This window comes from Pristiophorus japonicus, chromosome 8 (assembly GCF_044704955.1).
Source record: "Pristiophorus japonicus isolate sPriJap1 chromosome 8, sPriJap1.hap1, whole genome shotgun sequence".
Taxonomy (NCBI): domain Eukaryota; kingdom Metazoa; phylum Chordata; class Chondrichthyes; family Pristiophoridae; genus Pristiophorus; species Pristiophorus japonicus.
Window position 1 is genome coordinate 102,628,940 of NC_091984.1, and position 13,363 is coordinate 102,642,302.

General features: G+C 42.9%; 1 protein-coding gene across 1 annotated transcript in view; it reads left to right on the forward strand.

Annotated features, from left to right (window-relative positions):
- The window catches only part of LOC139269146 (doublesex- and mab-3-related transcription factor 3-like), an 80,435-nt gene that overhangs the window by 20,049 nt on the left and 47,023 nt on the right, over positions 1–13,363 (forward strand). The window contains exon 3 of the mRNA XM_070888247.1: positions 2,171–2,318. Within this exon, the coding sequence (XP_070744348.1) occupies positions 2,171–2,318 (148 nt within the window). The remainder of the gene's footprint in view (positions 1–2,170; positions 2,319–13,363) is intronic.

Here is a 13,363-nt window from a genome sequence, read left to right on the forward strand (position 1 = left end):
TGTTGCAGCATTCCTGAGAATGTCCCTTGAGCAAAACTTTAAGTGGGGTTATGACCGCCAACAAAAAGTTGGTGAATAACATTTGTTGCATTTTATGAATATTTTGTGGGGAAAAGATTATAATTGCTTAGAATTGTCAGAAACGTTGAATCATTGCATTTCTTTGCCAACATCAATTGCCCTGTATCTAAGCAGTTGTCCATTGTATGGTGTTAAGATTCATGCTCTCTCTAGATAGCTCATCTTGTGCAAAGGTGCCCTTACACTGGAAAACCTATGCTTCAAATGAACCAAAATATGACCTTATGCACAAGCTAATCTCAGAGGTAGCATGCCCATGATGAACAATGCACCCCTTCAAACCTCACTCCAGAACCTCGGCAGACAATCTAAAATGACATTCCAGTGCAGCTGCGTTATCGGAGGTGCTATCTTTCAGATTAAACTGAGGCCTATTTATGTGGTCATAAAAAAAATCCCAAGACACTATTCGGACTGGTGCATGGAATTTTTTCAGTGTTCTGGCCAACATTCCTCCTCAACCAGCACTACCAAAAACAGATTAACTGGTCATATCATTTCCTGTTATGGTAACTTGCAGCGATAAATTATCTGCTGTTTTTGCCTACAATAATAGTGACTGCACTTCAAAAAAAATAGTAATTCACTGAGATGTCCTGGGGATGTAATAAAGAACTATTTAACACAATTTAATTCCTTATATTGCTGGGAAACTCACTGAATGCAGCACAGACCACTTTACATTTTGATTCTCTTTGATAAAAGTACAAACAACACTGACAAATCATACTTCTTGAGTTATAAACAATGAATCAGGTTTATTAATTATAAAATGACCACAAACAGCAGTTAATTAACAGCAGAAAGATATATGATAGTTATTTAGTTATCTTAGAAGATCTCTTCCAAAACTATGAAAATGCCTCAAGCCTTCAGTAATTGCTCCTAACTTAGAATACATGCATTCGGAGGTAAAGATTATCTGTACACTTGGCGATTCATCAAGTGGTTCACCAGCCACCATTCATTAGACAGCTTGGCAAGTGGAGGTGGACTGCAGAGCTTGGAGTTAAACTCATTCCTTTACTTTGACAAAATAAGACAAAGGAATATAAAAAGGTGTATTTCACCATTGATCACTCACATGTGGGTTCTCAGAAGCCATTTTTCAGCTTTCCACCTCCTTAAAGACAAGACTAAGCTTTGAGGGTCTTGCTTACAGGACCTCCAGATTGGACCAAAAAAGGTACAACTGACTAGGTTTATCTGCTGCAGCCTGGTAAATAACATTAAGGGATTCTCTCACCTAAGAGTAATATAGCTATGTAGAGCTGATTCTCCCCAACCACCTCTGAAGTGGCATTAACACATTTGATAAAGCCAGGCTGTTTCCAGCGAGCAGAAAACAAGTTAAAGTGACCATAGCCACAGCTGTCAAGGACATAATAAAAATAGGTCTTTTGTGAAGTGAGACAAGACAGATCTTGGATTTATCCCATAAGGCTACTTTTGTATGTGCCAGTAAATAATACCCTCAACATGCTACTTTCCCCAACCATTTTAGATATGATAATGATCACATTTGAAACCTACTGTATAATTTATATGGTATCTCAGGAAACATACAAAACAAACATGAGTTACACTTTTTATTTATGAAGATCAGATGAGGGATGGAAGTGCTAGGGAATGGAATATATTTCCACTTCGGGGATGCAGTGTCGGCATCAAACACATTAGCTACAGCACCAGGTTAGGTACAAATTAAAGCTGCCTGTACAGTGTCCCAACAATGCACCATAATCTCAACATCAGACAAGCACCCTTTACTATGCCAGTGTGATATATTCTAGTTCCCATACCAGTAATCTCTGAATAACATTGACAATTGAGTGCCAAATTAGGGGCAGTTTTGTACTATGCTGGATTTGAACTCATTCCGGATGTGAAAGAATATTTTGCTAATTATTTGCACCACCCAGTCCATATTTAGGGTGGGAGAGGGGCAGGAAGAGATGCGTTTAATTGCAGTTATTGCAATAAATTTGCAATTCTGGTGGATACAGAGTGAGCCCCATTTCCCATTCATTCTATCGGCTTTCCCACAGGCAGCAGCTTCTATTAACACAGATTTCTTTGCCTTTGATAGATGCGGGATAATGGCTGCGGCCTACACTCATCTTATTACTCACCACCTCCGTTTCTTGGTTCAAGATTGTTCTCAGGGCCCCCTTACATCCCCCCACTCATGGCACCAAGGGCCAGTGAAACTGCTGGTGAAATGGAGGCAACTGCAGGTAAGCGTGTGAGAAATATAAATCAGCAACTTAACAAATATACATACATGTTACCCTTTGTTTCTGCCAGTCCACCCCCCCCCCCCACCCCCGCCATTTGTTCCTGAAGATATTAAGACATTAGCTCTTTGGGGGACAGTTACAAGAATGCCAGTTGCTCAAATGTTCCCGATTCATGTGTGAACATAGATTGAGAGCACTGGCTGGGTATTTGACCACAGGAATGGGAATCAGCCAAAATGCTCTCACACACAGGATCCTGGGCCCCCAAACGCAGACATTTCTAACTGGACTGTGAACAGGAACATTGGCCAATTTGCCTGCTGCTGACCAAGAGGTACTGTGACCAATTGTAGAGCTACCTACCACTGTCTAAGCTGAACTCAATTCAGCATCGGACTGAACCAGGGATCTCCCATGTCTGTATGTTGTGAGCTTTTTAATTTACATATTTAAAGTTTCAAAAAGCAAAACAAAATCTGTATTGACCACTGAAATAAGCAAAGACATCTATAAAACAGGAAGAATTGCCTTTATTTTGACATCCATATGAAAAATGATTTATTTTTCCTCCAATGTTCTACCGTCTGCACCTTTTTAGCAAGACCAGAGAGCAAACCTGGAATCTTCCTGGTCTTTATGTCTCAGTTCCAGACTCTGGTGCATTTATCTACTGAGCTGTTGGGAGACCTGATGGCTTCTTAAGGGAATGTCCCAGATACGTGAAAAAGACATCCTCAAAAGCACTTGGAAGTTAAAATGTTCTTAAAAAATGTTATGGTTCCTGATCTTTGCACACACTCCATTGTTTTTTTCGGAGCCTAGACTTTTGGTGTCACTCGGCTTGGGTCGGACAAATATCAGCCAGGGTTCCCACTCCTGGTTACTATCAAATGATTCTGCTGGAAATTGCACGTGTATGGATGTTGGCTGAGGAGAGGACCAGGGTCAGCTGTGATTCAGCCCTGCAGTTTACTATTCTGTCAAGACTCACTGTCTAGGGTCACTTGAGAATGGTATCAAACCCCAGACAGTGTCTGTGGAACTGTACCACATCAAGAGTAAATGCACTCTTTATAAATGGGTTTATAATTTCACTCCACCTAGTGTGAGAGAAAATCACAACCCACATGTTTTTCTCCTCTTAACTTCTAACATCCTGTTCAGTCAGTGTTTAACAAAATAAATATTTTACATCGGCACTGTAATAACAATTTCCATTTATATAGTGCTTTTAATGGTGGAGAGAAGAAATGTTAGGAAAGATTGAAAAGGTAGGTTTTGTGGAGCCTCAAAGGAGAGAGATAGCAAGGCTAACGGGGTTGAGTGAGGGAGTTCCAGAGTGTAGGGTCGTGAAAGCTGAAGATTCTGCCCTCCATTTTGGGGGGGGGGGGGAAGCATAAAATATACCAGAGATGGAAGAGAGGAGGATGTGAGTGGGTGCATAGGACTGGATTAGAAAGGCAGACGTACCATATATCAAATAATTACACTGTATAAGAGCATTATAGTCAGAGACTCTATGAAGAAAAGAAAAAGTTTGCATTTTCATTTAACAGTCGATTGTATTTCATTCTACAGGTATTTTTGAAGTGACTGTTTTAAACAAAAATAAAAAATGCTTCTGTGAGTAAATAATTCTTCTTGTGTTTTTTCACCTCCCTAAAGTCAAGACAGATCATATATAAAAAAGGTAAAGTCTGTTTGCTAGTGACCTATAGAAACAATGAATTTCCCCAAGTATGAAAACATAACGAGATTTATGTGAGAAATAAATATGATGTCAGCCTGTATTGATGGTGTGTTTCCTTCAAGCATGCCCTGATTTTGAAAGGTTTGTTAAATCAGGCAGTGTATAAAATCAGGTGTATAAAGTTCAAGGTCAGCCATAGATGAGATTATTAAAAAAAACTACGGAATTAGAAAAAGATCAACAGTGTGATTGGAGGAAGTTTGTTTTTATTTGCACATTGCTGAGCATGCCAGTCGGATTGACTGATCTACATTCCTAACAGTTAGACCTCAGCTTGTTGCATAAAGACCGTGGTATTTCTGTTATATAGAAGAGATTTTTGCTCCCTTTGTTCTCCCCTCACCTCCTGAAGGCATGGACTCTTGATGTGGTACAGTTCCACAGACATTATCTGGGGTTTGATAACATACTCGAGTGACCCTAGACAGTGAGTCTTGACAGGATAGTAAACTGCAGTCTGAATCACAGCTGACCCTGATCCTCCCCTCAGCCAATATCCCCACACGTGCATTTTCCAGCAGAATCACTTGATAGTAACCAGGATAGGGAACCCTGGCTGATATTTGTCCGACACAAGCTGAAGGGCACCAAGGCCAAAAACATCAATGAACTCAGCACAGTTCAAACCCATGGGCCAATGTTTTGGGCATGTGTACCTGATGCAGTGCCCATTTCCCAAAGTGATTTGTTTAATGTCACAGACTAAAGGTTTATGCATACCTGATAATTATATTTCCAGACATAGATAACTAGTTAGCCTTTCAGATGCTGAATTTCCTTTGCATCTTGCAGGTCATAAGTTTCCCAGTAAAGTAAAGCCGTGACACTAGACTGATCTTAGCTGATCTTTACAAGCACATTTACTTAGGACAGAGGTTTAACTCAAGTAGCTGTATAGATTGCTTGTATTTCTAACCTCTACATTGTTCTCTATGCTGAGATTAGACCGTTTTTCTGCAGCTGGGGATTGTAACCCCCACCCCCTACCACTTTACAATGTCCCTTCAGGATCTTACTATGAACATAAGAACATAAGAAATAGGATCAGAAGTAGGCCATTTGGCCCCCCGAACCTGCTCCACTATTTAATAAGATCACGGCTGATCTGATAATGGACTCAGCTCCACTTCCCTGCCCACTCCCCATAACTCCTTAATTCCCTTGTCGCTCAAAAATCTGTCGATCTCCACCTTAAATATATTCAATGATCCAGCCTCCACAGCACTCTGGGGTAGAGAATTCCACAGATTCACAACCCTCAGAAGAAATTTCTCCTCATCTCAGTTTTAAATGGGCGACCCTTATTCTGAGACTATACCCCCTAGTTTTAGTTTCCCCTATGAATGGAAGTATCCTCTCTGCATCAACCTTGTCGAGCCCCCTCATTATCTTATGTTTCGATAAGATCACCTCTCATTCTTCTGAACTCCAATGAGTATAGGCCCAACCTACTCAACCTATCTTCAAGTCAACCCCCTCATCTTCAGAATCAACCTAGTGAACCTTCCCTGAACAGCCTCCAATGCAAGAATATCCTTCCTTAAATACGGAGACCAAAACTGTACGCAGTACTCTAGGTGTGGCCTCAACAATACCCTGTACAGTTGTAGCAGGACTTCTCTGCTTTTATAGTCCATCCCCCTTGCAATAAAGGCCAACATTCCATTTCTTTCCTGATGACTTGCTGTACCTGATTACTAACTTTTTGTGTTTCATGCACAAGGACCTTTCATGTCCTTGTCCACATATGTATATGCTCTTTTCAGCACCACACTGTGGTATGCTCTACTTAATTAACTGGATGGAAGGCTAGTTGTTTTTCAACTGTGCATGCACTTTAAGAATCTCCTACAGTACAAGACTCTCCTGCAGTATAGTAATTATATACCACTGGGTGTTGTGTACAATGAAACCTGTTTTGAAAACTATATTGTGCTTAGTTCTTCACCCTGCCCCAGAAATGCATAAATCTTCAAACTGTTAGTCACACTTGTATTCACTATTGCCTCCAATCTCTGATTCCAAAATCTCTCCTGATTTGTTTTGCTTTGTTGCTGTGCTTATCTATTTCCCTGCCCCTAATGATTTGCTTTCCAGGACATATTGTAGATTGCCTACTGTCCCCTATTTTAAAAAGGAGACAGACAGAAAGCAGGAAACTATAGACCAGTTAGCCTAACATCTGTCGTTGGGAAAATGCTGGAGTCCATTATTAAGGAAGCAGTAGCGGGACATTTGGCAAAGCATAATTCAATCAAGCAGAGTCAGCATGGTTTTATGAAAGGGAAATCATGTTTGACAAATTTGCTGGAGTTCTTTGAGGATGTAACGAGCAGAGTGGATAAGGGGGAACCAGTGGATGTGGTGTATTTGGATTTCCAGAAGGTATTCAATAAGGTGCCACATAAAAGGTTACTGCACAAGATAAAAGTTCACGGAGTTGGGGGTAATGTATTAGCATGGATAGAGGATTGGCTAACTAACAGAAAACAGAGAGTCGGGATAAATGGGTCATTTTCCGGTTGGCAAACAGTAACTACTGGGATGCTGCAGGGATCGATGCTGGAGCCTCAAATATTTACTATTTATATTAATGACTTGGATGAAGGGGCCAAGTTTGCTGATGATACAAATTGTGAGGAAGACACAAGAAATCTTAGACAGGCTAAGTGAGTGGGAAAAATTTGGCAGATGGAATATAATGTGGGAAAATATGAGGTTATCCATTTTGGCAGAAAAAATAGAAAAGCAAATTATAATTTAAATGGAGAAACATTGCAAATGTTGCAGTCAAAGCTGTAATGTACCCCAGAGTCAAATATCCTGTTGACACTCACTCTAAGGATAGCAGTCACCATCGGAGTTGGCTTGATGGATGTTTTCTTGTTCCAAGTTTTGTGCTCTTAATGAAATTCATGAAATCATTGAGGGTGTAAAACTACCTGAAAGACATGTATTTATTTAGCGCCTTTCATGACCACTGAATATGTCGAGGAACCAACTAGAGAGCTGGCAATCCTAAACTGGGTATTATGTAATGAGAGAGGATTAATTAGCAATCTTGTTGTGCGAGGCCCCTTGGGGAAGAGTGACCATAATATGGTAGAATTCTTCATTAAGATGGAGAGCAACACAGTTAATTCAGAGACTAAGATCCAGAACTTAAAGAAAGGTAACTTTGATGGTATGAGATGTAAATTGACCAGGATAGACTGGCAAATGATACTTAAAGGTTTGATGGTGGATAGGCAATGGCAGACATTTAAAGATCACATGGATGAACTTCAACAATTGTACATCCCTGTCTGGAGTAAAAATAAAATGGGGTAGATTGCTCAACCGCGGCTAACAAGGGAAATTAGAGATAGTGTTAAATCCAAGGAAGAGGCATATAAATTGGCCAGAAAAAGCAGCAAACCTGAGGACTGAGAGAAATTTAGAATTCGGCAGAGGAGGACTAAGGGTTTAATTAGGAGGGGGGAAGTAGAGTATGAGAGTAAGCTTGCAGGGAACATAAAAACTGACTGCAAAAGCTTCTATAGATATGTGAAGAGAAAAAGATTAGTGAAGACAAATGTACGTCCCTTGCAGTCAGAATCAGGTGAATTTATAATGGGGAACAAAGAAATGGAAGACTAATTGAACAAATACTTTGGTTCTGTCTTCACTAAGGAAGAACTAGTGGACCGAGGGTCTAGTGAGAAGGAGGAACTGAAGGAAATCTTTATTAGTTAGGAAATTGTGTTAGGGACATTGATGAGATTGAAGGCCGATAAATCCCCAAGGCTTGATAGTCTGCATCCCAGAGTACTTAAGGAAGTCGCCCGAGAAATAGTGGATGCATTGGTGGTCATTTTCCAACATTCTATTGACTCTGGATCAGTTCCTATGGCTTGGAGGGTAGCTAATGTAACACCACTTTTTAAAAAAGGAGGGAGAGAGAAAACAGGGAATTATAGACCGGTTAGCCTGACTTTGGTAGTGGGGAAAATGTTGGAATCAATTATTAAAGATGTAATAGCAGCGCATTTGGAAAGTAGTGACAGGATCGATCCAAGTCAGCATGGATTTATGAAAGGGAAATCATGCTTGACAAATCTTCTAGAATTTTTGAGGATGTAACTAGTAGAGTGGACAAGGGAGGACCAGTGGATGTGGTGTATTTGGACTTTCAAAAGGGTTTTGACAAGGTCCCACACAAGAGATTAGTATGTAAAATTAAAGCACATGGTATTGAGGGTAATGTATTGACGTGGATAGAGAACTGGTTGGCAGACAGGAAGCAAAGAGTAGGAATAATCGGGTCCTTTTCATAATGGCAGACAGTGACTAATGGGGTGCCGCAAGATTCAGTGCTGGGACCCCAGCTATTTACAATATACATTAATGATTTAGACAAAGGAATTGAATGTAATATCTCCAAGTTTGCAGATGACTCTAAGCTGGGTGACAGTGTGAGCTATGAGGAGGATGCTAAGAGGTTGCAGGGTGACTTGACAGGTTAGGTGAGTGGGCAAATGCATGGCAGATGCAGTATAATGTAGATAAATGTGAGATTATCCACTTTGGTGGCAAAAACAGGAAGGCAGAATATTATCTGAATGGTGACAGATTAGGAAAAGGGGAGACGCAACGAGACCTGGGTGTCATGGTTCATCAGTCATTAAAAGTTGGCATGCAGGTATAGCAGGCGGTGAAGAAGGCAAATGGCATGTTGGCCTTCACAGTGAGAGGATTTGAGTATAGGAGCAGGGAGGTCTTACTGCAGTTGCACAGGGCCTTGGTGAGGCCACACTTTGAACATTGTGTACAGTTTTGGTCTCCCAATCTGAGGAAGGACATTCTTGCTATTGAGGGAGTGTAGCGAAGGTTCACCAGACTGATTCCTGGGATGGCAGGACTGACATATGAGGAGAGACTGGGTCAACTGGGCCTTTATACATTGGAGTTTATAAGGATGAGAGGGGATCTCATAGAAACATATAAAATTCTGACGAGATTGGACAGGTTAGATGCAGGAAAAATGTTCCCGATATTGGGGAAGTCCAGAACCAGGGGTCACAGTCTAAGAATAAGGAGTAAGACATTTAGGACCGAGATGAGGAGAAACTTCTTCACTCAGAGAATTGTGAACCTGTGGAATTCTCTACCACAGAAAGTTGTTGAGGCCAGTTCGTTAGATATATTCAAAAGGGAGTTAGATGTGGCCCTTATGGCTAAAGGGATCAAGGGATATGGAGAGAAAGCAGGAATGAGGTACTAAAGTTGCATGATCAGTCACGATCAATTGAATGGTAGTGCAGGCTCGAAGGGCTGAATGGCCTACTCTTGCACCTATTTTCTATGTTTCTGTGAACGTCTCATGAACGTCCCAAAGTGCTGAAGTACTTTTTGAAGTGTAGTCACTGTTGTAATGTAGTAAACACGGCAAGCTCCCATAAACAGCAATGTAATAATGATCAGATAATCCCAGATAATTGAGGGTCAACATTGGCTAGGACAACGGGGATAACTCTTCTGCTCTTATTCGAAATAGTGTCATAGGATTTTATGTCCACCCAAGAGGGCAGACGGAGCCTTAGTTAAACGTCTCATCTGACAGTTCAGCACTCCCTCAGCCTAGATTTTTGTGCTCAAGTGACTGGAGTGGAACTTGAACCTACAACCTTCTGACTCAGGTGAGAGTGCACCCAACTGAGACATAACTGACCGCAATGATTGAGGAAATACCAGGGGATATGTTTTATTCATAAAATTCTACAAAACTGGGGACATTTAGAAGGAAAAACATATTAGATAACTTTCCACACAGAGCAAAAAATAACCACAGAAAGCCACACAACAAAGATGAAGGCTTGCTATTCTTCATCGTTAACAAAGAAAGAAGTCATCACTTATCACAATCCGTAGCTACACGGAGGGTAATATTAGTGCTGCCTTGAAGTTGGTTTCATTCCTTACCTCAGGGGTAAAACAGCACCAGCAAAGGCCATTAAGATTAATATGGATGGCCAGAGGGGAGGGTCCCAGACCCTCTGTAGATAAGGACAACCAACCACAAAACAGAAGATGTAGGAGCTGTGGGAAGCAATCAGTTGGGAAGTCAGTGAAAGCATTTTGCTCTGGCTGCATTTCTATTTTGCATGTACCTTCACATCAGAAATTCCAAGGCTTAGATTGGCAAAGTGGCATTTGTGAACATTGAACCACTGTGCAAGCCGCCAATCTACAAGTCTTGGAATCCATCCTGCAGTGCAAATGGGACAACATTTGGATTTCCCAGATATGGATATTTCTTGAGTTTTAACTGCCCTCTGAAATTTCCTAGTAAGCTACTCAGTTGCATCAAACCACTACAAAGAAGCATAATAAGAATAAAACCAGATGGACCACTCAGCATCGACCGAGGCATCGGATTCGAATATGACAAAAGCACACTCAGCTTAGTCAACCCTGCAAAGTCCTCCTCACAAATATCCTCCGCCTCCTCAACATTGACTCAGGATACATGAAATCTCATGCATCAGGTCAAACATGGGCAAGGAAACCTACTGATTACCACCTACCGCCCACATTCATACTGATGAACCAGTACACTTCTATGTTGAACAACACTTGGAAGAAGCACTGAGGGTATCAAGGGCACAGAATGTCCATCACCAAAAGTGGCTCGATAGTGTTGTGTATCTGTAAAGCATGCACTCCCATGTTCCACCACCAGGGAGCGCATCCTCTGAAGTCCCAAGGGATCCCAGCATCCCTTGGGAGCACTGTATATAAGCCGGCCCCTAAGGCCTGTTTCTCACTCTGGAGTGTCTTAATAAAGACTGAGGTCACTGTTACTTTAACCTCCCTGTGTGCAGTCTCATCTGTGTTAGGAACACAATAACTGGCGACGAGTATACGAATCCAACGCAAAGATGCGGCAAACTGTGGGCATCCTGGAGAAGTTCTCGGAGGGTGAGGACTGGGAAGCCTATGTCGAATGGCTAGACCAGTGCTTTGTAGCCAACGAGCTGGACGGAGAAGGAAGCGCTGCAAAAAGGAGAGCGGTTCTCCTCACGGTCTGCGGGACGCCGACCTACAGCCTCATGAAGAATCTTCTGGCTCTGGTGAAACCCACAGATAAGTCGTATGAGGAACTGTGTACACTGGTTCGAGAACATCTTAACCCGAGGGAGAGCATGCTGATGACGAGGTATCAGTTCTAAACGTGCCAGCGATCTGAAGGTCAGGAAGTGGCGAGCTACGTCGCCGAGCTAAGGCGACTTGTAGGACAATATGAGTTTGATGGCTACCTGGAGCAGATGCTCAGAGACTTTTTTGTACTGAGCATTGGCCACAAGACCATCCTACGAAAACTTTTGACTGTAGAGACACCGACCCTCAGTAAGGCCATTGCGATAGCACAGGCGTTATGTCCATCAGTGATAATAGCACTCTCAGCACACAAGTGCTAGCAATGTTCATAAATTAACTGCAACTGTGTTTGCGAGCAGAAATGTCCAAGGCAGAAACCACGAGTCTGCAACTGCCAGCAGGCCTCAGGTGATCCAGATGACTCAGAGTCCGCAACAAAAGATGAATGCAAGGCAATTCACACTTTGTTAGCATTGTGGAGGCTTCCATTCAGCCTATATATGCCGCTTCAAAGGGTATGTTTGCAAGAGCTGTGGAACAATGGGGCACCTCCAACGAGCTTGCAGATGAGCTGCAAGCTCTGCAAAACCTGCTAAGCACTACATGGCAAAGGAAGATCGGTCCATGGTGGATCAAAGCAATTTCGAGGAACAGAGAGAGGAGGCAGATGCTGAAGTACACGGGGTGCATGCATTTTCGATGAAATGTCTACCTATAATGCTAAATGTAAAATTGAATGGCTTACCCGTAGCCATGGAACTGGACACTGGCGCTAGCCAATCCATCATGAGTAAAAAGATGTTTGAGAGACTGTGGTGCAACAAGGCACTCAGACCAGCCCTGAGCCCCATCCACACAAAACTGAGAACGTACACCAAAGAGCTCATCACTGTCCTGGGCATCGCCATGGTCAAGGTCACCTACGAGGGCATGGTGCACAAACTGCCACTCTGGATTGTCCCGAGCGATGACCCCACACTGCTTGGAAGGAGCTGGCTGGGCAAAATCTGCTGGAACTGGGATGACATCCGGGCACTATCACATGTCGATGAGGCCTCATGTACCCAGGTTCTTAACAAATTTCCTTCCCTTTTTGAGCCAGGCATTGGAAAATTTTCCAGGGCGAAGGTGCGGATCCACTTGGTTCCAGAGGCATGACCCATTCACCACAAGGCGTGAGCGGTACCTCACATGATGAGGGAGAGAGTGGAAATCGAGCTGGACAGGCTGCAACGCGAGGGCATCATCTCCCCAGTAGAATTCAGCGAGTGGGCTAGCCCGATTGTTCCAGTACTCAAAAGTGATGGCACGGTCAGGATTTGCAGCGATTATAAAGTAACTATTAATCGTTTCTCGCTACAGGACCAATACCCGCTACCAAAGGCAGACAACCTATTTGCGACGCTGGCAGGAGGCAAGACGTTCACCAAGTTCGACCTGACTTTGGCCTACATGACGCAGGAGCTGGAGGAGTCTTCAAAGGGCCTCACCTGCATCAACACACACAAGGGACTGTTCATCTACAACAGATGCCCATTTGGAATTCGGTCGGCTGCAACGATCTTGCAGAGAAACATGGAGAGCCTACTCAAGTCAGTACCACGCACGGTGGTTTTTCAGGACGACATATTGATCACAGGTCGGGACACCGTCGAGCACCTACTAAACCTGGAGGAGGTCCTCCAGTAACTGGATCGCGTAGGGCTGTGGCTGAAGAAACATAGAAACATAGAAAATAGGTGCAGGAGTAGGCCATTCAGCCCCTCGAGCCTGCACCGCCATTCAATAAGATCATTGCTGATCATTCCCTCAGTACCCCTTTCCTGCTTTCTCTCCATACTCCTTGATCCCCTTAGCCATAAGGGCCATATCTAACTCCCTCTTAAAGGTCGAAATGTGTCTTCATGGCAACAGAAGTGGAGTTTTGGGGGAGAAAGATCATGGCGGACGGCAGTCGGCCCACAGATGCCAAGACAGAGGCTATCAGGAACGCGCCCAGGCCACAGAACATCATGGAACTGCGGTCATTCCTGGGACTCCTCAACTATTTTGGGAACTTCATACCGCGGTTAAGCACCCTCTTAGAGCCCCTACATGTGTTATTGCGTAAAGGTGAGAACTGGGTATGGGGGAGAAAGCCAGAAACATTTTA